The sequence below is a fragment of the Lucilia cuprina genome, chromosome 2 (genome assembly GCF_022045245.1).
Source record: "Lucilia cuprina isolate Lc7/37 chromosome 2, ASM2204524v1, whole genome shotgun sequence".
NCBI classification, from domain to species: Eukaryota; Metazoa; Arthropoda; class Insecta; order Diptera; family Calliphoridae; genus Lucilia; species Lucilia cuprina.
This window is the reverse complement of record NC_060950.1, coordinates 22343114-22368660: the sequence shown is the minus strand read 5'-3', so window position 1 is coordinate 22368660 and position 25547 is coordinate 22343114. Positions and strand designations below refer to the sequence as shown.

The 25547-nt window shown below is 30.9% G+C and overlaps 5 protein-coding genes across 8 annotated transcripts in view; 3 read left to right on the top strand and 2 right to left on the bottom strand.

The window, feature by feature from the left end:
* The window catches only part of LOC111680799 (sodium- and chloride-dependent GABA transporter ine), a 26971-nt gene extending 25631 nt beyond the window's left edge, over positions 1-1340 (top strand). The window contains exons 6-8 of the mRNA XM_046949071.1: positions 236-436; positions 508-684; positions 747-1340. Of these exons, the coding sequence (XP_046805027.1) occupies positions 236-436; positions 508-684; positions 747-1064 (696 nt within the window). The 3' untranslated portion in view covers positions 1065-1340. The remainder of the gene's footprint in view (positions 1-235; positions 437-507; positions 685-746) is intronic.
* A 77-nt stretch (positions 1341-1417) lies between these two features.
* Positions 1418-4357, bottom strand: LOC111680788 (polyphosphoinositide phosphatase). Its single transcript, XM_023442492.2, has 3 exons — positions 4158-4357; positions 2469-4104; positions 1418-2407 (listed from the first exon to the last, which is right to left on the bottom strand). Exons 1-3 carry the CDS (start codon positions 4236-4238, stop codon positions 1488-1490), a joined length of 2637 nt encoding a protein of 878 aa, XP_023298260.2. The 5' UTR covers positions 4239-4357; the 3' UTR covers positions 1418-1487.
* Positions 4358-6015: 1658 nt separating this feature from the next.
* Positions 6016-11555, top strand: LOC111680795. Its single transcript, XM_023442501.2, has 2 exons — positions 6016-6291; positions 9138-11555. The coding sequence occupies exons 1-2, from the start codon at positions 6136-6138 to the stop codon at positions 10866-10868; spliced, it is 1887 nt and encodes a 628-aa protein (XP_023298269.2). The 5' UTR covers positions 6016-6135; the 3' UTR covers positions 10869-11555.
* A 749-nt stretch (positions 11556-12304) lies between these two features.
* LOC111680791 (WD repeat-containing and planar cell polarity effector protein fritz) lies at positions 12305-21856 on the top strand. Of its 4 annotated transcripts, none has more exons than XM_046946205.1 (8): positions 12305-12496; positions 12766-13300; positions 16521-16821; positions 16889-17213; positions 17275-17900; positions 17980-19120; positions 21455-21611; positions 21697-21856. In XM_046946205.1, exons 2-8 carry the CDS (start codon positions 12883-12885, stop codon positions 21849-21851), a joined length of 3123 nt encoding a protein of 1040 aa, XP_046802161.1. In that variant the 5' UTR covers positions 12305-12496; positions 12766-12882; the 3' UTR covers positions 21852-21856. The 4 variants fall into 4 exon arrangements, with proteins under 4 accessions (XP_046802161.1, XP_023298266.2, XP_023298265.2 ...); XM_023442498.2 differs by having other exon boundaries at positions 12305-13300; positions 17980-18640; positions 18695-19120; XM_023442497.2 differs by having other exon boundaries at positions 12305-13300; positions 21700-21856.
* A 277-nt stretch (positions 21857-22133) lies between these two features.
* Positions 22134-25119, bottom strand: LOC111680792 (39S ribosomal protein L48, mitochondrial). Its single transcript, XM_023442499.2, has 4 exons — positions 25047-25119; positions 24873-24983; positions 24679-24812; positions 22134-22579 (listed from the first exon to the last, which is right to left on the bottom strand). Exons 1-4 carry the CDS (start codon positions 25056-25058, stop codon positions 22285-22287), a joined length of 552 nt encoding a protein of 183 aa, XP_023298267.2. The 5' UTR covers positions 25059-25119; the 3' UTR covers positions 22134-22284.
* Positions 25120-25547: the final 428 nt, after the last annotated feature.

Here is a 25547-nt window from a genome sequence, read left to right as displayed (position 1 = left end):
CTATCTATCTATCTATCTATCTATCTATCTATCTATCTATCTATCTATCTATCTATCTATCTATCTATCTATATATATCTATCTATCTATCTATCTATCTATCTATCTTGCATTCATAATTAAAATTTTTCGAAAGAGTGTGATAAAGCAACTCACGTAACAAACTGAAATTTCTCTTTTTTCCACCCCTTGGATCCGCGCCTGCCTAATTTTAAATTTCACCTTTTCATTCTAGGGTGGTATATACTTCTTTCAACTAATGGATCATTATGCTGCCTCTGTTACGATTATGTTTTTAGCTTTTTGTCAAATGATTGCAATTGCTTGGTTCTATGGTACAGGAAGACTATCGAAAAATGTTAAACAAATGACAGGCAAGGCACCGTCCTTGTATTTAAAATCATGTTGGATATTATGTGGACCATGTTTACTATTTGTAAGTTAACAACAGAAAACATGAGGAAAAGCATTAAGGTTATTACAAAATTATTTTTCACTCATATCTAGGCTATTTGGATATTAAGTTTAATTAATTATAAAGAGCCCACCTATCACAATGGAAAGTATACCTATCCTGATTGGGCCTATGGTATCGGCTGGATGTTTGCCTCTTTCTCTCTAGTCTGTATACCCTATTATGCTATAATCAATTTGTGGAAAGCTCAAGGTAGCAGCTTAACAGAAGTAAGTTTTTGAATAAGTTATAAATGTTTTCTTTAAATAAATTTTATTTTTTTTTATTTTAGCGTTTCCAAATTGCTTTGCGTCCAAATATTTATGAGTGTAAAATTTGTGGAGAACATCACTGTGAACATGATTATCCCGAACAGGAACAATATATGTTAACACAAGAATTGGCCGGTGTTTATAAGGCCACAACACCCATACATAATCATCCACAAACTACATTTCCCATGACTATGGGACAAAAAGCCGGTTATAATCCCATGCATTTGCAGCAACAAGAATCTACATTACCGAGACAGGAACATGTCTATGAGAAACCTACGACCTCAGTGAACAATACTGTTAATGGACAACCTACTACAACGTCGACTAGATGATTAATTGAGTCGTAGACTATTAGGCTTTTAATTTTATTGCATATTTTGTAGTATATTTTTAGGATGAATATTTGAAAATTAATTTTTTGTTAAAATTTTGTTTTTTCCTTGTTTTTGTTGTGCAAAAATTGTTTGTTGTTTACAAATTGTTTTAATTTTTTTCTAGTATTATTGAAATGTATATCTTTAATTGCAATTGTAGATTAAAAAGTATTTAGTATTAACCAAAGACTTGAAGGAAACGTATAAAAATAAAAACTTTCGCAAGCGTAAAAATAAAAATATTTTGGAAATTTTTTTAACTTTTGGTTATTACAATTAATGATGTAAATAAATTATTAAAATCTTGCATTAGGTAATAGTTTTGTTTATTATATAAATATTTTATAAATATGTAGTATATAAATATTGTTGCTTTTTCACTTAAAGCATTAAAACGTAACGATATAATTTATCCATTTCATCTATTTTGGGTACAGCATTAAAATTTCGTGGACTTTTACAGTATTCTTCATAAATACGTCGACTTTCCTCACTTACAGTAGGCGGTTTTACCGACAAATAAGAATCTGTACCATAATCACTTAGAGGTTTTAACTGTATGCCCGTATTACGTGCATTTGGTGTGCTTGGAGATGAAGAGGATAAATTGCTACCAGCTATTGTCATGGTTTGTGATGACACACCACCAGTGGCACTCAAGGGTTGTGTTGTTAATTTAGCCATTTGTACATAACGCTTGTAAATAGTCATATTTTCTTTAGATGGATTACTTACCTTGCAACCGTACACCTCTTCCATGGGTGGCAATAAAGCGGCCAATGTTAAAGGTGCTTCCTTATCTAGAGTTTTATTTAGATTTTGTTCTTTCAATGATAGCGATGCACTAAATTCTTCATCCGATGAAGTGTCAGAAGCTTCAGAGGTAGAACTTGAATCATTACTGGTAGTCGAACTAGTTGAACTTTGTCCTGTAAGTGAGGGATTTTTTGGTTTTTTACGTTCTTGTATTTGCCTTTGGAATGGTGAGTAGTTAGTACGAAAAGTTGGCAAGTGACGCATTGCTAATTGACTGATTTCAAATGATATATGTTCACTTAAGTCGGTCCATTTGAATGATTGATGATAGTTAGAGTAACCATCTATCATTTCTAAATCTTTGCTATGTACCCGAAATAGTTCTTTAACAATTTTATTGGCATCTGAACATGAGAAGGGTAAACATTTGCGAACTTTCATGCGTACCCAATCGGTGATGAGGCGAGTCTCATTAGCCGGCGTTAAAGGTTTATAAGCATTGTGCATATAGTAGTCGGTTTGTAGCTCCCAAATGGGTTGGTTTTCTGAAAATATAACAATTTTTTTTTTTAAATTTCTGTAATTTTATATTGCAAAATTACTTACGTTTCAAGTGACTCTTACTGGGCTTGTAATAGCCCAAAAACAAATTAATACTGTGCTGCTTTTCGGTATCGTTAAATGTATTGCTATAATAACGACTCAGCGTTTGCATAATATCATTACCTTGTGAGGCCCAAGCAGCGGTCTTGCGATATGTTTTAATACGATGAACCAATTGAGAACCACCGTATTGCAAAGCCAAAGTATCACCATGTTCCTCATACAAATTCTCTAGCATGGTAACACAATCCGAATCAAATTCTAAATTGGGAGATTTTATAAAACCCAAGCGCTCCAACTGATGTCCCAATGCACATTTGCCAATAGCAAATTGTGCAGTATTTGTACGGTCCAAACAATCAACACAATTTGTGCGCACCAATCCAGTTTGAAAGGACAATGGATGACCGCGTGCTTTAAAAAACATGCCAGTTTGTTGTACCACTGATTCAGCAATGTCTGCTAACATTTCCATAACATTACCACCGCCTCGACTTTTGCGAGCCATGTCAAAGTGTATATACTTCATGCGATGTTGAGGTGGCAAAAATTGATTCAAATATCGTATGCTGTTGACCAATTCCTTTGCAATGATATTTTCATGTTGACGCTTTTCACGTTTCTTAACCAAATTCAAGATAATAATAGGTGAACCATAGTGAAAGAGTAATCTTTCAAAATGCCTTGCCGGAGTTTGGGCATAGGGATCGGATATATCCAGTTGTATAGGTGGTTTAGGTACCATTTTACTAATGTCCTGAGACCAATGTGATGGTACCGAGCCACGCATTTGCGTGAAAGAACACATATTATGACCATCTGTTACAATTTGTTCTGTCTCCACCTCATTGGCCACATCGCCACGAAAATTAGCTCCACGTTTTAAAAATCTAGTACCAGCAAATCTGGTACTTCTGCGTGCTATTAGGCAAACATTTACCCGTCTACCAAAAACACTAATACACGATTGACTTACATAGCCATGAGTTACTTCCAACAGCCAATCTCTTAACATAATACCACACGATAGCATGGGTTCCAATAGAAAAGCATTCCAAACAAAACGTTTACGCGAACAACTTCTAAATGCATAATCTACCCTCTCATTGGAGTTCTCTACATTATTTGTTAAAGTATCCCAATCCGGCAAAGGCTCATCGGTTTCAATATCCACATGAGGACCCACATATCTGGGTGCCGAACAATTATATTGCAAAGTGCGTGTTAAGTCATAGGAGTACGAAAAATAAAAATTACTCCTTAAATCAATATTTTGAAACATTTTCTTATAGCGTTCTTCATATGGATGTGGGTTTTTTAGTGCAACGGTGGGTTCATTGACCTTAACCATAACCGTATCCTTGATGGTATAAATTAAATGCATGCCCAAATGAGCACAACATTTTCGCTTTGTCACCAATATTAAATAGTATCCCTCCAAGAATCTTACAAAACCCAATACTCCATAGGCAGATATAACCTTGGGCGAGCCTCCCAAAGAGCTGAGAAATCTTCGTATCTCCAATGCATTGAATTCATTAGGATTTTCATCTATTACCAAACGGTCGTGTTGGGTTCGATCGATAGTTAGCAAACGGAAGCGTGTTTCCCTATTATTACTGCCCACCAAATACAAACGCTGAAAATTAACATTATTTATTTACTTCTTCTAGAAAATGGTTCATTTCTTACCGTTTTGGTTTCATATAGCACAACTTTTTGTATTGCACTTATTAATGGATTAAATATTATGTTTGGATTATTATTATTCATATTTTAAAACATATTTTAAACGTTTTGTGAGCAAAAATTAATAATTTTCCTATGAATAATCGGAGAAAAGCAAAAGTCAAACAAATTTTCGGGGGATTAAACAGCTGACTAATGATAACAAATTATTTTTTGTTGTTATGTATGTGAAGATAACCTCGATGATGTACTTCGATTTTAGCAACTGAAAACGGGAAAATAAAAAAGGAGTTTTTAAATGTTTTGTTTTTGTTATTAGTTTTTTATTATTGGTTTTTTGCAGACTTAATAATCGACTTTTTCCGACTATTTTCGATTTTTCCAACTTTTTAACTATTTTTTACTTTTTCCGATTTTTTGACTATTTTCGACTTTTTCGTACTTTTCAAATTTTTCGTACATTTCGACTTTTTTTGACTTTTTGACTATTTTTGACTTCTTCCGAATTTTCGGCTATTTTCGACTTTTTCCGACTTTTTCCTACTTTTCGACTATTTTCGATTTTTTCGACCTTTTCCGACTTTTTGACTATTTTTGACTTGTTCCGACTTGTCAACTATTTTCGACTTTTTCCGACTTTTCGGCTATTTTCGACTTTTTTCGACTTATATTTTCAAAGTCGACTTTTTTCACAGACTATAGTCGAGTTATCGACTTTTTTAGAACAAAATAATCAACTTCGACTTTTCGACTTTTTTCTACAAAAAGTCGATTGTTCGATTATTCGAAAGTCGATTTATAGAACCCTAGTAACTATTATTAGTTGAAAAGAAAAGTAGACTTTTTTCATTTAGTTAAAAGTCGACTTTTTGCATTTTTTGAAAAGTTGATTTTTCGACTTTTCCACATTTTTTATTTAATTACAAGTCGACTTTTTGACTATAAGTATTTTATAAATAGTCGATTTTTTTCATTTTTTCCGACTTTTCAACTTTTCTACTTTTTCCGGCTTTTCGATTTTTTCGACTTTTTAACTATTTTCGACTACTTTCGACTTTTTCCGAATATTTTTGACTTTTTTCGAGTTTTTCCGACTATTTTAGGGTTTTTGACTTTTCCGACTTTTCGACTTTTTTCGACTTTCTTTGACTTATAGACCTTTTTCGACTTATCGACCTTTTTCGACTTATCGACTTTCAGACTTTTCGACTTTTATTAACAAAGTCGACTTTTCGACTTTTTTCACTGACGATAGTCGAATTATCGACTTTTTTGGAACAAAATAGTCGACTTTGACTTTTCGACTTTTCGAATATTCGAAAGTCGATTTATAGAACCCTAACTATTATACTATGTGTACTATTTTGCTTAACCTTTAGTGTAATGACAAAAAAATATGCCAAACCTGTGCCAAACTATGTAATAGTTAAGAAATTTAAATATCTTTGTTTTTACGTTATTGATAATTTTCTTAAAGCAACATTTTTTAGAAACTTATTTTCTGCATGAAGTTTTATATTGAGGATAAGGTCAAATAAAGGCCGATCCTCGTAAAAAGGATTTGTTTTTATTTTTACGAAATTTTTATCCCTCCCTGCATAATTTCTCACACAACTCTCGCGCTTGCTCTGTTTTTTTGTTATAAACAATATATTTGCTTCTAAAATCCCACTTTCTCGAATTCCGTTAATATTTAAAATTGTAGAAAATTTAAAAACTAAACGTATTTGAAAACATAGCCGGTTTATAGTCGATTTTAAGCCGCCGACGACATATTTTGTGTCAGTCGCCGCCGCCATTGATATTTGTCGGCGCAGGGCTCTGGTTGTGTGTGTTTGTTTTTGGTGTCTAGTGTTTTTGTGTAAAATAATTGTGCGGCTATTGTTTTTTCTTTAATTTAACAATTTAATATTTAAGAACTTTTATATAGAAATTATATATTTTAAAAACTTAACTCACATACCAATTATTTTAAAATAAAATGACGCCGTGGGGTAAAATCTGTCGTATTTGTGCCAGCCCTGCCGATTATGAAATTTTTGCAAATATTCCAATTTATTTACATGCAAATTGTAAAGATTATTTGGATTGGCAAAAACCCATTAATGAAATGCTTGAGGAGACCACTGGACTTAAGGTAAAATCATGTGTATAAGTTGAAAAAGGAGGCTTAAATTAAGCGTTCTGATCCAGCTGATTTTAATACTTTTGTTTATATCACATGATAGTACTTGTTCTTGTGACTTCAACAAAGGAAAAAAAATTATCCGCTCTAGATCCAACGGTTTTACATGAAACTGCAGAAATACCCGATGAATTGGTGAACATAAAAGATGTTACCGTATGGATAGATCCTTTGGATGCTACACAGGAGTTTACAGGTGGGTTAAGAGAAAAAAATAAAAGGGAATTAGATACAGATCTACATACTTATTTGCTTATTTCTTATTACAGAACAATTGTATGAATATGTTACCACCATGGTGTGTGTGGCTGTGGCAGGTAAACCTGTAATTGGTGTTATACACAGTCCTTTTATAGGACAAACCGCCTGGGCTTGGGTGGATCACTCCATGTCAGAATATCTTTCCTCCATACATCCAGATGTCCCCAATGTAGATCATCCCATCATTACAGTGTCACGCTCCCATGCAGGCGATGTCAAAGACTTAACACGTTCGGTGTTTGGTGAAAAATTCAAATATTCTAACAGCAGCTGGTGCTGGTTATAAGGTTTTACAAGTAGTGGCCAATAATGCCACCGCTTATTTGCATTCAACTAAAATTAAGAAATGGGATATATGTGCTGGTGATGCTATTCTAAGGGCTCTAGGTGGTACCATGACCGATTTAGATGACAACCTTATAGACTATGGACCAATGAGTCACCAGTTAATGCTCGTGGTTTATTGGCTACCATTGTTAATCATGAGGAGTATATTGATAAATTAATGAATTATCGCAACACACACAATAGTAGTAAGCATCGTAGATAGTATAATTAATAAACTAAAAAGAGAATATCTTAAAAAACTACGACTTAAAATTTTAAGGCTTTAAAGAAAGAAAGAATAACTACCACATAAATACTTACTATTTAATGGACGAAAATTAGTTATAAGTTAATGGAAAAGTAAAGAAATTAAAACTTCCAAAAAAACATTTAAAACAGCTGTGTTTAACATCAAGAAATTAAAAAAAGGTGTGTATAATATTTCTTTTAAATAAAACATATTTTTAGCTTGTGGTAACATCATTAATTATAAATTTCTTTAATGTTTATTTATTTTTTTATTTGTTTAGAAATCTATTCAGTTAATTCAACTATCAAGTTCTCATTATTAAATCTACTGCATTAACATATTATTAAGAAATTTCATCTTCGATTCAAAACTAAATTTTCTTCTAATTGCCGTTAACATTTTTTAACAAAATTCACGCTTAATTATCATCAAGTAAGTTTTTTTCTTTTTATGTTAATTTTTTGCATTTCTTTTTTATTTTGCCTTAAACCATTTATTTACAAACATAAGCTTGTGCTAATGTTCTAAAACCGGTTCTAATGGACATACTCAAGAGGTTATGAACTCTTAGGTTTGTGTTTATAAATTAATTTTGTTTTGGACATTTAGAATAATATAACATATATGTTGGCCAATGATTTTTACACACAAACTTACACTATGCAAATAAATTTTAGTTGTGTGTGTTGATAAAAATTGTTATAAATTTTTTAACAGTTGAAGAGCGCAAAATCGGAGAGATCACAACACTGAAACAGTTAATGAAATTTTATCTCTTTATACCCTAACCACTATAGTGGGAAGGGTATTATGTGTTTGTGCTGATGTTTGTAACAAAAATGATTGGTCCTAGATCCACATTAAAGTATACTAACCCCTATTCTGTATTTCGATTACGTTTACACATTCAGTTACGCAAAAACGATCGAAAAAAGGTATTCCAACAAAAAACTGAATCATAAGTAAAAGAAGAAGCAATTCCAGTTCGTTTCAATGCTTTACGAACGTGTGTATTCTGCGTTACGATCGATCGTACCTACGTTTTTGTAAGTTGTCGAATCGAAAAGCGGAATACTAAAGTTGATAAACCAGTTGTAATTCAGGTCTGAGTTGGGGAACAACTCTCGCGTCATCGTTTTTATTTCTTAAGGACGGTTAGGCTTATGCTTTTTGCTGGGCTTTCGACAGACTTTCTTCTCACCCCGCACCAATTTAATGGACTACTTCGTATAACTGTACTGTAAGTTATGCGTTGTCTTCATTAAACGCGTTCTTTCGTTTTACCTCAGAGTGAGGTTATGTTTTAACTGATGAAAACCATAAAATACTCACTAACCTGATTGAGATCATTAAAACTCTACGACTTTTTCTGGTCGGATAATTTTTTTTCCATCACTGCACTCAGAACGTAAAATGCTACAAGGTAGTAAAAAAAAAACTCTAAAAATCAGCTGGATTAGAACACTTAATTTGCTCCAAAAAGGATGATGTTTTGCAGGATTAATGCACATATTTTTTCACAAAACAATTTAAGAAAACATCTGTAATTTTTTTATTGCACACATCATACACACACAAACAGCTTGCATATATCAGTTAACACGAAAGATGATTACGAGGGTTGGGAATATAATTTTGTCAGAGAAAACAAAGTTAAATTGAATGCAACCCAACAGTCATTTCCACTACATGCTTGCACAGTTTGTAATTGGGAGAGATGGCAGTTGTCCTTTATTAAAATAGTTAATCACTTTGGTTGACGAATGACTAGGGATGAATGTAAGAAGTAGGGATAACTAAATATTGTACCAAAAACTGTAGTCTGCATTCTAAATACCTCAAGATACTCAAACTTATAATCAATATTACTTGGGGTGCTATTCACAAGGCTCTTTAAAAATTTAAATATTTGAATTTAAATAAACTTATAAAAAATTTTAATATTTTTTTTCTTACACAGGTCTCTCCCGATGATGGTCTTCCGAAAAATATCTGTGCATTATGCATTTCATATTTGAAACATGCAAAAACATTTCGAGAACAAGCCATTAATACATGTCTCAATTTTTTAGCAGTTAAGGAATATAAAAACATTATGAACGACAAAAAAGTCTGGAATTATGATGAAATAATCGATGATGTAGCATCGACCATGACTCAACGTAATTACAATGACGATGATAATCTGAAAAATAATCAAAGTAAGGAACAAAATAAAGTTTCCAAACAACTTATGTCCAATACAAATATCAATGCTACGCCAACACTTTCAAGACAAATACAACTTTCATTACAATATCTAAGCAAACTGTATGATAACAATGTAAATGTAGCAGCACCTGCCGCTTCAAATTTAGAAAGGGGTGGTGGTAATAGTTCATACAAAACAACAAAACAAAGACAGAGGCAATATAATAAAACAATTGACATGATGATGCCCAGTTCGAGTGGAAATAATAGTAAAAGACAAAATTTGGAAGACGATTTACCCAGGACAACCTCGAGTGATGAATATGAAACACCCGAAGAAGCTGGAACGGGGCATATTAAGAACAATATATTTTCATATAAAGAGAAAAATTTTGAAGAGGATGATATCATGGATTTAGATGAACTTAAAGATGCTATAACTATTAATATACCATCAACATGTAAAGAGCACAAATGCTCGTTTTGCTTTAAACGTTTTATGTTTGAAGAATCCTTTGGTGAACACATTAAAACCTGTATTGAGTATAAATTTGCCACATTCCTAGAAGAAATGAATAATCTTTTATTCATTAGACGTGCCAAAGAGATATCACCACATGAATTTATACGACGCATGATATTTAGTTTGCGTAAAACCTGTGAGTGGTTAAAGGAAAATTGTATAGACACCACTTTGCCGGATTTGTTGCAAAACAATAAAACGTCAGCAGTAGCTGCCACAAATAAACAAAGACTTTTTAGTGAAACTAAATCGACTGGCTCGTCCATAGAGGATCAACAACTTTTAAATAAAATAGGAAATAGTAAGTTAAATAAGACTATATTAGCCACATCATCTCCCATTTTAATGGCTAAACCAAATGTTAACGTACGCAGTACACCCATTAATATGAGCAATAATATTTTACATGAGATAGAGCGATCAGAAAGTAGAAACTCTCAAAAATTAATACTGAAAAAACCTATACCCATACTGGCCACTTCTTCCGCCATTAATACTATTAATAATTTACAAACAACTACATCACAAGACTCGGAACGTTTAGCATTTATGGAAAAATTACAAAATGCTGCCAAACCTATAGTGGCCCCAACAATTGGTGCTACAACCCCTGTAAAGCCAATACTGCAACTGAAGACGAATAATCCTCCCACACCACTTATTAGCGTTAGACAAGACTTATTGGCGAATGCAAATACAGCAATTCGTCATACGTCGCCTTTGCTAGAATTGCTGCAGTCCTCAACATCTCATAATTCCACAACTCCTGTTATTAATCCTTGTGCCCGATGTCCTCAATGTAATTTATATTTCGAAACTTTAGATGCTTTAGAAATTCACAATGCTATGCAGCATAATTCACTAACGACTGCTTCGTCCTCTTGTGTACCAAGTACTCAATCACAAGATGATGATGATGATTTGGATTCGGAACATAAACGCATAATTGCACTGTTTGAAGATGATGACGATATTTAAAATAACCAGTAATTTGTGTTAAATTTCTAGAATGAAACTGTTTTATTTTAGATGTAACAAATGTATTAACAACAATATTTTTTTGAAAACTGCAATTCCTGTTAAATAGTTTGAGTAATGAGTTATCTAAAACTTTCTTCTTATTTATTTGTTTATAAAGTAGTATTAATTTATTTTTTATGTTTTATTAATATGTAATTTTAAAAGTTAACTTGAAAAAATTTACTTTTACCAAACTACGAATGATGTCGACAATTCTCGAAATCATGTTTGTCTTTATAAATACGTCTCTATATAATACGTTTTGTTATATAATAGTATATTTAAAGCCAATTTACGGATTTGTTTTTTTTATAAAAAATGAAAACTGATTTTTTTTAAATAAGATATTTTATTCTAAAAAATGATCTTAAGTTTAAAATCCGTTAACAGACCTTTCTTTCCAGTTATATTTATTTTAGATTTTGACCATTAGATACTTTATATACGTATTTATTTTATGAGTTTAATATTTTATTAAAAAAAAACTATTTTTACGTAAATGTACGTATAATTAATGAAAACGTTGAACCTATTTTAAAGCATTTACAAACGTATTAAAATTTTTAAAATTTTATTTATTTGTGAAAATTGGAAAATTTTTATGTTCTATATAAATTTAATAAAACGATAATAAACATTAAAACTAAAAAATCGTAAATAGAACAAACATATCTGTTTTTGTATTTTTTTTTTTTTTTAATCTTACTCGATGTCCCTAATATGGTGGAAAACGAAAGTTTTTAAAAAGTTTTCGAAGCACAATGTATTTAACATACAAAATCTTAATTAAACCGTTTTATTTAATATACCGTTGTAGATTTTAAAAACAGCTGAAAATTAGGCGGCTTACATTCAATTTTATGCCGCCGACGAAATTTTCAGAGTCAGCCAACACCGTTGATATTACTTGTCGGCATAATACTCTGCCTTACTACTTATTTTTCAACTCTGTTAGACAACCTGTTGAAATCCGCTATTACAACTTACATCTGAGATGGAAAAATAAAAAAGAAATGAAATGACAAGAAATATAAGTTTTTTTTATTGAAGCAAACATAAATAATTATACCATACATATTTGAGATTTTAAATAGTGATTAAAAATGCATAAGGTATTTTGTAAATGTTTATTATTTTCAAACGTTTTGTTACAGTTTTTCAAATGCCAAATTTACTTAAGACAATTAATAAATAGCACTGTAATCTCCATCCCTGCAACACTTTGTCGTTTTTAATTTGTATTTGTTGGTTTATTAATGTTTTGTTATTGAAAAAACTTTTATGTGCAATTTTCTATCGTAATTTGTTATAATTTTAATTGTTAAACTATTAAGACTTATGCAATTTTAGTGAAATTTAATTAAACTATTAATGGTTTTTTAAAAATCATAATGATAAACATAAAAATATCTAAGAAAATATGTAAATGTGATTAATGAATGAACAAAACAAAAACAAAAAAATCTCCCCAAAAAATTCGTGGATGTAAAAAGAAGAAAAAACAAAAAAAAGAAATTCCAATGCGCAGAAGCACAAGCCAACGATCAGTTATTGTAAATTGTTTTGTTGGAGCAGCAGTGTAAAAGGTGGGTGAGGTACTGCTCTGTGGTGTGTGTAATATGGTGGGTGAGCTTGTGTGTTAAAGTAGTTTTCTACAAAAAATCTTGTGAGTAGATCACCACATAAACAAACTGAAACACTTGTAAGGCTTTTGCTCGCTGGAACCCTGGGAAAATTGCATTACACTGAGTCGAAGATATTGTACTTTAAGTAACAATTATAATAAAAAAATAACAAAAAATTCTAATTAGAAAAAGAAAGAAAACCGTTGTCTAAGCATAAATTATATTTACAGAAGAAAAAGTGTGGAGAGAAAAAGTTACAAGTGTTATTACAATAAACGGTGAAAATAATAATGAACTTTATTGCATTCGAGTGATTCCAAAGTCAATCTAATAACTACAACAACAACATGTTAACTTTATTAAGTGAGTGTCATTTTTGGACAACCCGCGAAGATGTGCGCATTAAACACACTGACTTTGGTGCCTTTCGCTATACACGCAATCGTGAATTACAACACATGGCTCTGGATTATTGTGCGGAGGCTAAACGTGACTATACAGAGCGTCGCAATGGTTTGACTGTTTTAAAGAATTCCCGTAAATCTCGCATGGGAAGACTGAAAGATAATCTTAAACGTTTGGAAGAGCTTATGCGCACTTCGAAAGTTGTACGCATTCACTGGACTGATGGTTCACAGGTTTTGTTACTATTTTCTAATGGTATTATAGCTCACATTTGTATTGATATGTTCACCGGTGATATATCGCGTATGGTCTATGAAAAATATTTGGTGGGAAAATTGGCTGCTGACACTATAACCGATGGTAAGTATTATTTGTTCATTTTTGCCCTTAAAAATTGCATATTTGTATTATGTTGGTTTTAATGTTATAATCGTTTGAAAGTTCTGTTTGTTATTTTACTAGTTCTTTTATTTTTTAATAATTTTACAAGGGGAAAAAATCGGGGAAATAATACAAAAAACCTAATATTAGCTTATGAATTAATCCTTTCTGACCACATAATGTTTGTTTGTTTAGATATATTTGTTTGAAAATCGACCGTAAGGGATTACATAAATTATCAGTTTTAAAAACAAAATTTTTCTTTTAAAAAATATTCACATCAAGTTAACTTCACATCCAAAAAGGGTTAAGTATAATATCATATAGTAGTATATATATAGTGTACTACTATATGGTAGCTTTCTTTTACTATATTTTAAATATCGGACTATATACGATAAATTTCATTAATTTTTGGTAAAAATCGTGCACAAATAAATACTATTTCGATATGGTACACTGAGAATTCCTAAATATTACAAAGTATGACCTTTGAACTCCACAGATTAGGGTTAAGAATGTCCGATTTGAATAACACTTCGTATATATATTTTATATTATCTGAACTATAATACTTGGAAAATACTTTATTTAAAATGCACCACAGTAAAAAACTGATACATATTCTCTAAAATACTCTCTGTAGAAAACACAAAAAAAACTGAAATTGGAGATTTGAAACTGCCGTTGAAAAAAATCAAACTTTTTTTCACCATACCTAAGAACTGGTTTGCATTATCTTATTAAGACAAAAATTAAATCTGAGTAAATATAGATAAATTTTTAGTAACAAAATGGTATTTTTAGAATATATTCCAAAAAAGTAAATTTTTTTGTCACATTTCAAATTCATGTGATACGAGACACGTTAATGGCCTGGAAAATTTCCCAGCAAAAAAAGTGAGGAAAAAGAAGTAGAATTTTCAACACAAATAACATACTTGAAGTACTTCCGATTTTGGTGAAAATGAACTACATCTAATCTTATTCATAGATGCAATAAAAATCCCATATTTGAATGTCAGAAATAAACCGAATTCGTTCAATGACATGCTTATGTTAATTTCATTGGTTATTTACCAAAGTTTGATGTACTTCGAATATGTTATTTGTAGTGACTTTTCTACATCTCTTTCCTCACTTTTAACTGGGTTTTCATTTGTAAGGAAATATTTAGTTTATAAAAGCGAAAAATATATAATCGCATTTTTAGATGTGATTAAGATGTCGTTTATAAAGAATGACATCAATTATTTTTTGATGGGTTGCTATAACTTTTAAAGTTTTATGTTTTATATCATTTTGAAATGCTTACTCTGTACACATTACGATCTTTTTAAAATAAAGAAAAAAAAAAAAACGATATTTTCTCCTTGTAGGGTAGAAGGGGGACCATAGCCACTTTTTTTTTGAGGCGGCCACAAATTAAAACCGCAATACATATTCTTAATTTTTTCTTGGTTCGGATACTTAATTTTTATTCCTTTCAATCTTTCCTAAGTCATCCTCATGTACATATTTTTTAACTTTTCCGCACTGACCAAAAACGGCGATACCGCCCCATCCATGGGGTAAATGTGCCAAGGGGATGGGGCAGATTTGTCATTAGTAAAATAAATAAAAAAAAAATACAAAAATAAAAACTTATTTTGCTGTTTTATACTTTAATTCATTAAACAGAGTGTAATAAAGCAGATATTTATTGTTTATTTCACAGAACTTAACAAAAAAAATTAAAACAAATTATTACTGATTTTTTCAATATTCTAACCAAATTTTGTTCTACATCACAAGCTTTACATATATTTGGCGCATGTGCCCCACGGGCAGTTCTGGGTTTAGTTTTAATTTTCTTCGGGCTTCAAATTATATTATCGAAATTATTATTATGTCTTATTGTTCACTATTATTGACGTTCTAATACTGACCAATATATTTTTTCTATCACAAAAACTAAAAAAGTTAGCATAAAAAGTTCACACAGTGAAATTTGTTCACAGCCCTTTGAAAAACAAATTATCATGTCTGCCTCCCATCATATGTAAAGTTAATGAATTCAAATATTCAGGGATAATAGATAATCGATAAACGAAAACAAAATTTGATAATGCGATAAAATCGATTACTCAGTTTTCAAGTTATTCGCATTGACAGATGTGCCCCTATGGCGAATGATCGCCCTTTGACAATAAATGCATTTGGAAACTTCAGAGCCTTGTTTCACCTGTTAACGTTGTTCTATCAGCCTAATTTTTCACAATCAAGAGAACAATTCTTAAGGGGGGCGGGCAAAATTTTTTGTCTGTAAATAGGATCGTTAGTTGGCGGAAAATTTGAAAATAAGGCTAGTTTTTTTATTGACAATCTTTGTCCACACTTTGCTTTAGCAGCAATACAAATCTCTCCCCCCGGAATACAGTAAAATGTTTATAAGTTCATACCCATTAATTATACAAAGCCCCTTTTTATAAATTACCTTCTCTCGAACTGTATATAATAATTTTAATAGTTTTAACCATAATTTGTACCAGTCTAATGCACCAAGATTTAGATATAAAGTAATCATGTGTGTATAACTGTCAACATCATATTCACTTTATCATTTTTTCATATTTCTATTATTATGTACTTTTGTTTCTGCGTTAAATCGTTAACATTTGATTTGTTGTAACATTTTTATACAAAATGTATGTGATGAACGCATACATATTACAATAATGAAGTTTACCATAAATGTAATGATTATGACGATAATGATTAAGATAACTATGTCATTTTACACATTATAAATATCTACATAAAATTCCCATAATTTTGCATTAGAAAACAAAATACGTACAAACAAAAGATATAGATCAGTAACATATTTGAAAAACTATAACATCATAACTATTGAACATTTATTTAGCTTTAACATGACCTTATTTAGCAGGTTTTACTATAAAGCTATTCTAATCTCCCCACTTAGAACTACCGTTCTTGAAAGAAAAACTTACTTCTAATTCCTTTCTTCTCTGCACTTGAAAATAAAGTACTACACATATTCATCATATATACCATCTACTTAATGTAACAACTCGTCGCATGCAATTAAATGTTAATTAATTTCTACAACAATATTTCATTTTCTTGTCTTTATTTTACATTTTTATTATATTAAACTCCATTTGTGAATGTTTGTTTTTTATGCTGTTTGTAGCTTTTTTTACACGTTCTCACATTGTTTTGGCCTACAACACAAATCAAGTGACAGTTGTACATCTGCAAAAGCCCAATGCTCGATCCCAAGGTCCAGAGAAAATATCCCATATGGAACCGAAAATATTTCATGCCATTATACCGGGAGCAGCTGAAAGGAAAATAGCTCGACGTCTTAGTGTTAATACTACATTTGATATGTTTGTTATATGGACAAAATCATCACAAAATGAAGTATTTCCTTGGCGGCCAACAATGAGAGATCAGGATCGTGCTAATATTCATGTTTTTAAACTAAAAGGGTATGTGATGTTTATGTTTAATTAGAAAGTAGTTATTGTTTTATATATCTCTTTTTCTTATTATTAGCAACCAATTGGATTTTTTCGCTTATTGTTGGTCGGAAAATGATCCTTTACATGTAGACTTTTTGCGTTCCACAGAAAATCAAATATTAACATTGGAACAGAAAATCTCTCGCAAAGGTGAAATAACTGCCGAAGTTTGTTCTTATGAAATTGCAGTGGGCAAAATGCTAAGAAGTCCTTTGTCCTCTATACCTATGGGCACACAGATAACTACATATGCTTTTAGTCCCGATCAAGAGAAATTATTTTTAGGAACTGTGGATCGTAACATATGCCTGCATGATTTGGTAATGCAGACTACGAAATGTGTGGCACAAATTGATATTGTAAGCATAAAATAACTTTGATATTTTCATTAATTTTATTAAAAAAATGTTATTCTTTTAGATTCCCACACAATGCTCCTGGCACAGTGACTCAAGTATGATAACCATCGCCAATACAAGATCACAATTTGAATGTTTTGATCTAGCCTTGACACCGATTAGCAATCAACTGCAAAGTGAAGATGTTACACCAACAAACCTCTTGGATTTATCTCACTATTTTGCCACACAACCTACTCTATTGCAAATTTCCTTTAGTCGTAAACCCGAAATTGGTCACAGTTCAAATACCTATGCTGGCACAGATTGTTTTCTATTATTACTTTACGATCAAGGACCAATCGGTTGCTTACGTTTTTTTGCTGGTGCTGGTATGCGTGGCGATATACATAACTCGGGTCTAACAGCTGATGTTATCCTCGACAAGTATTTAGCTCTTAATCAGTTGGAAAAGGCAGTAAATTTATTGAATGCTTTAAATTGGGAAACTTATGGAGCTATGTGTCTAATATCTCTACATAAAATAGCAAATCATGTTTTTTACAAGTGTGATCAAAGGCGGGTGCGTATTGATTTGATGGCAAAAGCTTTGAAAACATTCACCGATTCTTTAACCGAAGAAACAAAAGATGAATTTAGTGATCAAGTTTTTGATTTAAAGCGAAGATTTTTCTTTTTTCTATTAAGGTGAGCTGATATAATTAGAAAAGAGTCCGGTTAATATCAGACTGAGCCGATTTGCATTATTTTTTTATCTTTTTTCCAGACGTAATCAATTTGCTGAAGCTTTTGAAGTGGCACAAGACATTGAAGATTATGACTTATTTATGGATCTCTTTAATATTACAAAATTTGATCCGAATCTAGTGGAATTCTCGGCTGCCTGTTTCAGTCAAGCAGCTGCCATTCTTCACGAAGAAGACACAGCCAATGGTAATCTTAGTACAGCAAGTGAACTTCGTTCCGAATCAGCTTGTTCGCAATCGACTATATCGGATAATACTAATCGCAGTAGACTTCAGCAACAACAGCAGCAACATCAAAAATTTCTCAAAAACTATGTACCACCTTTGCCATCATTCAAATCAAAAGTTTTTAATGCTGAAATGATTAAAATTAATATACCAAAACCCGAATTACGTTTGGATAGTTGTTCTATACAACAGGAAAGAAGTAGACCACCACCACCACCTGTGCCGGATAAAAAACAAATAAAACTTAATCCTACTACAATATCAGCCTCAACATCAATTGCCTTAAGCAGTAATTTGGCTAATTTAAGCCTAAAAAGTGCAGTCTCAAATTCAACACATCATCTGAATACGAATGGTTTTAATGCCAATCCCCAGTGGGCAGATCTTAATGTGTCTTTAAAAAATTCTCCCATTAAATCGGCTTTTGTACCTCATTTTAGCACAAATAATTTAGTAACAAAAACAAATTCAGCCTCTTTGCATTCGATAAATAATAATGTTTTACAGCCCTCGTCATCGACTTCATCAGCATCGTATTCATATCTTGCCTCACCGATTATAATAAGTGATAATCATGCGAGTATAGCTACGCAACGTACATATCAACAACCTCCCGCCCCCATAGTACCTATTAATTCCTATCAACCAAAATTTTTTCAACATCCGCTTGTATCGGGTAATATTCCCTCAACAGGCACTACATCATTAGCTCCCTATAGTATATCGAATGAAGAGTATCAAAAGGTTTTGCTAAGTAAAAAACCAACTGCTTCGATACTTTCGAACGGTTCAGCTGCACAAAATGGTAGTAATACATCTGTTCTGAGTGGCAATAGTGGCCAAAATGGGAATATAAAAGATGGTAATAAACATTCCAATGGGGAGAAGAATAAAGTAAAATTTTCCGATACCGTACAGGTGGCTGTTGTACCGGTAAGTTGGTGATAACAATTTTTTTTTGAATTGTAATTATTTCTATTTGTGTTTATATGTATTATTTGTTATTGAGTTGATTTCCACTCTTACTAATACAATTAGCATGTTGTATTCCGAAATTGATCTCACAGTATAATTACCAAGACAGACTAGCTAGTCTGCATGTAAACCTAGAGTCTTTCCTGGGTTAAACTTTAACAGCCAACTATGTTTTAGATCAATCTACTCTTCTTTTAGTTAAGTGTTCAAGTTTACAATGATACTCAGATGATCGTAAAACTAAAATTGGATTCATTTGTAATAAACCATGTTTTCTTAAAAAAATCTTAAATTCCGAAATCTGCATAACGAATATGCACATTTAAATTAGAAAAGATCACTAGTATTTCCCAACTTTTTGGTCGTAAACCTTAGTCGATTTTAACTTTATTAAAAATCTCTGAAGGTCTGTTCAACTTTCAGTACGTTTTACTTAATGGTTTCCGTTAGGGACCTTTTATGTAAAACAGCTAAAGGTTTTAAAGAGTGCTGTTCTTAGCTCTCTCCTCATTTCTTTGTGGGAGGCCATAGGTAACACCTCCACCACGCCTTGCTTTTTACTCATTCTTTATGTGAACAACTTTTTTCGAATTGTTAATTTGAGTCAACTTCTCCTCTTCAGAATGAGCGATGGTATTGTCTTTTTTCCGAATGGTTACTGTCCTCTTTTTTCGAAAGGTTACTTTGTCTTTTGACAATTTCATACCTATTCCATCAGAGGACAAAATCCTAAACCGATTTTAACTTTGTTGAAAGTCTCTTTGAAGATCTTTCAGTCTGGTTTACTTAGGGCGGGTTACTTACTCCTCAGTTAAACTAGGCTTAACTTGCTGTTAAATTAAACTCGGAACAAATTTAGGCGGACTTTAACCGAAAATTGTGTTTTTCAGTTTAAGATTTAAGCTCAGTTAACTTTGTTAGTAATGCAAAGTTTTCACTCAAAAACATAAACAATGAAGAGCTGTTTTTCGCAAACAATACTTTTGTAAAATGAAAAAATTTGGAAAAATGTTAAATAATCATTTAAAACAATAATAAATAAAACAAAACAATTCAGAAAAATGCAATTAACTTAAAATATTAAGTTTTTGTTCTTCCGAAATCATTGTTTTATTGTTTTTGTTAATTGTGTTTTCTCACTTATAACTTGAGTTTAATTGTCAAATTACACTCAGTTAAACTAAGATAATAAGTAACTTTACTGATAACTGAAAAACAAGAAACATATATTAATCCAAGTTTAACCAAAGAATGAAGATTATCTTTATCAGAAAAACTCGCCCTTACTGGTTTCCGTTAGAGACATCTTAAGTAAAACAGGTAAAGATTATAAAAAGTGCTGTTCTTAGGTAACTTCTCCAACATTCCTTGCCCTCTGCTAATATTTTATGTGAACAACTTTTTTCCAAATGGTTACTTTGGGTCAATTTCTTTTCTCCTCTTTAGTATGAGCGATGCCTTCTTTTTTCCGAATAGGTACTTTGAGTCAACTTATCTTCTTCTCTTCAATACGAGCGATGATATTGTCTTCTGACAATGTCATTCGATGGCGATGTCTCCATCAGAGGACAAAATCGCAAGTTTCTTCAAAACAGTAGAAGCTCGTTATGTCATGCGTTACGATTCTAGCATGAACGTAAGGCAGTGTCATCCCTCCTTCTAACACTATGTCCGGATAAAATTCTACATTTTTATAGTCGTGAAAGCCTTTTTTTGTAATTCTTTACAATCTTTTGTTTTCACGATTTAGCCTGTTGGGCTGTCACTGACGGGAGCTGTCAATAAAATTATTCATTCACAAACTGACAATTACTATGATCTTTTTCATGAAAATAAAGCTTTAAGCTGTATTTAACAATTTATTGCCTCAATTATAACGCCACAATATGAGAGTCACCATTAGTTATACAATTCGAAGAGTACAGATCATAGAATCCCCTTAAGCTCAAAAGGCCATAACCATAAAGTGAACGCTTACCGTTTGCGACAAGATTGTTACACAGGTGTGGGATAAGGATATTGTTGCTTGTAAAAGACCTTTAATAAATTGTGCATGGAAATTTTGATTAATCGTTTCAATTCTCATTGAAATTCTATTGAGATATTGGACATTATCGAAAGCACCACTTTAGATTTGATCCAAATGAAAATAGTTTAAAATTACATAAATAAAAGTAAAATATTAAAAAAGCTATATTTAATTATAATCTAAAAAATAATAATAATCTATGTATATATGTATGTACTTATTAAAAAAAAAAAACTATCTACTTCAATTATCATTTATTTCAGGAAATACCCCGCAAAGATAAACTCCTTATTAAACGTAATGGTTATGCTAGACCTCCACCACGAAACTTTACTAATCCCAAAAAGGAATTACAAGATAGTTTACCACTTTGTCACCCAAACGATGATTATTTAAAGGATTTTAATCCCTTACCAACAGGTAGTTAACCATAAGTAGAAACCTGTAACACAATAATTTTCTATACAATATTATTAACAATAAAAAAAACATTGTACATTTTTAGCAGAACCACCACAAAGAATCGCAAATAGAATTAATATTAGAGAAGAACACCAACAAATCATTAACAAAACTAACACCAACACCAATTCCTCAACTCCCAAAACCACAACAACTACTACACCATCCATTAAAGTAGTACACTTTGGTGTAGTCTAATTGTATGCCTTTATTTACTAATATCACTTAAAATACTTATATTAGAATCCCTTAAAATTATTGCAAGTGTCTTCCAAGTTTAGCTTAAGTTTTTCTATTATCCGTCCATTTAGAAAAAAGCTTTACATTAAAAGTAGTTTCTTTAACTAATATATTTTAAATTTAGTTAACTCATAATATTACACTAAAATTCTTTATATAATTTTAGTTCTAGGCTAAAGCTTTCAGCTGCCTATTTGTATGTTAAATTATTTTTACACTCATGTTTTATTTTAAGTGATTTTGTTAAAATGGAAATCCTAGCAATATTTAGATAGTACAAGAGAGTTTTATTTATAATTTATTAAATTTATTATTCGTTTTTTATTTTTTTATACAATTTGTATGGTTACTTAAAACAAGAAATAAATCAACAATTAAATAAAATATTTATTTACTTTTTCTTTGAACCACCACCCATTTTTTCCAATTCAGCTTTAAGTTCTAGCAGATCTTTGTCAGGTACATAACGTCTCTCTTCACATTCATCGGTATGTTCCTGTACGGTAAGTTGTACACCTTCGGGTAAAGCGGCTTGTGCTATTCTTAAAAACATAGGATACAATGGTACATCAACATCTTGAAGTTGTATGTTACGTTCGTAAACTGTTAAACGATATTCGGAGTCGACTACTGTGGAATTGGGTTTAAGCCGTTGAACGGTCATATTTTGTGGTGGCAGAGCATAACTGTAATTTATAGATAAGATATTGTAAATTCCGAATTTATAAAATTCAAGCAGATAGAAAAATGAAAATATTTGTTGTAACAGTTCGACTGTGGTCGATAGTTCTTTCCCGGGGAAAAACTTTTGATTGATAAAGTTGTCGCTGAGTTGACAATCTTTGGCCGAGTATGACACGGGTCTTTCTTTAATTTTCTATATCCTGTACAAACATAGGTGAGTACTTTGGAACTGAATCCAATTTTTACCCATTTTTAAGTAATTTTGTTTAGAGGAATTCGAGATAAAAATGTCAAAGTCTGACAGCAATAACACTCGATTTTCGGGGTACATACAGTGAATCAATTAAGTAATTTGCCTATGTAAAATTTTATAAATAAAAGAAAAAACTTTATCTGAACAGTTGTTTGTTTTTTAACATTAAAAGTAAAATCGTGACATTAATTAACGAGATTTTTGATAAAATGTGAACGTATTGTTAATTTTCTAGGTCAATAAAGTATTTTGCTTTTTTAGGTTTTTTGTTATTTTTTTAATATTGCTGCATTATTTTATAAAATTTAATATTTTTATTACACCTATATATTAGAATAACATTTTTAGATATTTTAGTAGTGGAACGACATTTCATAACCGATTTATTATCCTATATACCTAATAAGAATTTATCAATAATTGATTTAACATTAAATCTATCGTTTCTTTGAATACATTTCGAAAATAATAAGTAATTTTGAATTGGATACATGATATATTAGATAATCAATGGATTTGGACCTAGAAAAAATGTTTAGTCAGGTATAAATATATATATTATAACAAAAATAATCTAGGTTTTTGGTCATTTTGTATTGATAAACAAAAACTGCATTACGGAAACACCATCTATTTGGAGATTGCTGTGTAAATTTTATTTAGAATTGTAGAATATTGACTCTTATTCAATAAATCTAACACTAAGTACCATCCTAGCCACTCTATGTATGGGGACATCACCATATACCACTATAGAACTATTACATGTTAAAATCCTGATTTTCAACCTCATATTTTAAATGCTTTATTTTATGAATAAGATATAGTAGGCATATTAGGATCTGGATAGTTATTCTTGATTTGGGTTCTAAAAAATATTGCTTTTGTTGACCTTTAGGGTATGATAACCACCTATATTTTAAAATATATAAATTAGGTATTTTTCCTGTACTACACGACACTTTACTTTACATTGGTTTCATGCATTCTAAGGTCTGTTTAGAGGTCTAAATTTAAACATAGTGTTTCTCCTAGTTCGCATATGGATTTTGGAGAAGCTAAATCAAGAGTCCAATGATTTTTCTTGGATACAACTTGCCTCCCTTTGGCTGTTCAAGATTTTGAAGCACCACTCAGTGCGTTTTTTCTAATAATTCTTTGGATCATTTCATCAATTATTCTATTTTATAATTTTTAATGTTATTGATTAAACATCTCATAATTATATTTCATTGTTTTATATTTTTTTTAGAAATCAAAACTACTTTTTTATATCGAAATTGTCTCATTATTATCCTTTAAACAATTTTAAGGCAAATAACATCACATTATCACACAAAGAGGATATGATTTTTGCAAATTACAATTGAAAAATACTTAACTCTCGTCCTTCTAATAATAAAGGAATAAATTCCAAAAAGTAATTAAAAAATAATTTGAAAAACTCAACGAATTTAACCGGAATTCTCAATATGCAAAATACTTTAAGGAAGTGCAAATTATGATGGAAAATAATCAAAGGCAACAACAAATGCACCAAAATTTGTATTTTAATATTTTTTTCTTGGTTTTACCATTTTACACAATCTCTATTTTTAGTTGGAAAACATAAATTTACTTTTTACAAAACAAAATTCTTTTAAAAAAGGTAGGCAAAAAACTTAGTTGATGCACTGTATATTAATTCTAAATATGGTGCTGTGATCTACTTCCCTAAATCTTAAAAATATGCTTGTTCATATACTTTTTTACTTCGGTTCTAGCTTAGTTTATGACATATTCCTTAATTTCTTACAAATTTGTTTACAAATTCAATTTCGTTATATGTAAATAAATGTATTCACTTACCAATCGGCAACTTCAAGATCCAAATACTCAGCTACACTGTGCAAATAACGTTGATAACTTTCCAAAATTGGATAATCGTAGCCTTTAATTTGTACATTTAGACTTTCATATTGAGGATATTTAGGTTTCAGTGACTTAAATAAAAACACAAATTATTTGAACGAATTTTGTTTCTGCTTGAAATTGTACAATACCTCTAAATAATCCGGTTCATAAACACTGGCTCGCAATGACGCAGTTGAGCTAAGATTTCTAACTAAATTAGCATTACTGTGTTGTGCTACCTTTTTAATCAAGGGACTAACCTGTAAATGTATGATAGAAATATTTATTTATTCAAAAAATTTAATTTAAACTTCAAAAAATACCTTTCGCAACATTTTGTGTTATTCTTTTCTCTTTAAATTTTTTAAGGTTATGTCATCTAACAGCTGTTAAATTGACAAACGGAAGTGTTTGGAAAAAATCCAGCAGTTACACACCTTCTATATTTTTACACAACTACTCATAGGGTTCAATAAATCGACTTTCGAATAATCGAACAATCGACTATCGTCTATGAAAAAAGTCGAAAAGTCGACTTTGTAAATAAAAGTCGAAAAAAGTCGGAAAGAGTCGAAAAGTCGAAAAAAATCGGAAATAGTCGAAAAAGTCGAAAATAGAAAGATGTCGGAAAAACTCAAAAAATTGCAACAAATAGAAAAAATATAAATAAAATTTTTTATTAATAATAATAAATAATAAAATAATAACAATAATAATATAATGTTAAATGGCAACATTATAAATTTACGCTTCTGGCTTCGGAAAAAGTCGAAAAGTCGAAAAAAGTAGGAAAAAGTCGGAAAGTCAAAAAGTCGAAAAGTCAA

What these genes read in the sequence shown, in the direction of transcription:
- LOC111680788 (XM_023442492.2), bottom strand. Translation starts at nt 4,238, where the DNA reads ATGAATAATAATAATCCAAACATAATATTTAATCCATTAATAAGTGCA. An exon ending in TGCTATATGAAACCAAAACG is followed by an intron (nt 4,105 to 4,157) that starts GTAAGAAATGAA and finishes GTTAATTTTCAG; the next exon opens with CGTTTGTATTTGGTGGGCAG. An exon ending in CAGTAAGAGTCACTTGAAAC is followed by an intron (nt 2,408 to 2,468) that starts GTAAGTAATTTT and finishes TTATATTTTCAG; the next exon opens with AAAACCAACCCATTTGGGAG.
- LOC111680795 (XM_023442501.2), top strand. Translation starts at nt 6,136, where the DNA reads ATGACGCCGTGGGGTAAAATCTGTCGTATTTGTGCCAGCCCTGCCGAT. An exon ending in AGGAGACCACTGGACTTAAG is followed by an intron (nt 6,292 to 9,137) that starts GTAAAATCATGT and finishes TTTCTTACACAG; the next exon opens with GTCTCTCCCGATGATGGTCT.
- LOC111680791 (XM_046946205.1), top strand. Translation starts at nt 12,883, where the DNA reads ATGTTAACTTTATTAAGTGAGTGTCATTTTTGGACAACCCGCGAAGAT. An exon ending in TTTTTCTTTTTTCTATTAAG is followed by an intron (nt 17,901 to 17,979) that starts GTGAGCTGATAT and finishes TCTTTTTTCCAG; the next exon opens with ACGTAATCAATTTGCTGAAG. An exon ending in TTTTAATCCCTTACCAACAG is followed by an intron (nt 21,612 to 21,696) that starts GTAGTTAACCAT and finishes GTACATTTTTAG; the next exon opens with CAGAACCACCACAAAGAATC.
- LOC111680792 (XM_023442499.2), bottom strand. An exon ending in ATGAACCGGATTATTTAGAG is followed by an intron (nt 24,813 to 24,872) that starts GTATTGTACAAT and finishes TTTTTATTTAAG; the next exon opens with TCACTGAAACCTAAATATCC. An exon ending in GATCTTGAAGTTGCCGATTG is followed by an intron (nt 22,580 to 24,678) that starts GTAAGTGAATAC and finishes TATAAATTACAG; the next exon opens with TTATGCTCTGCCACCACAAA.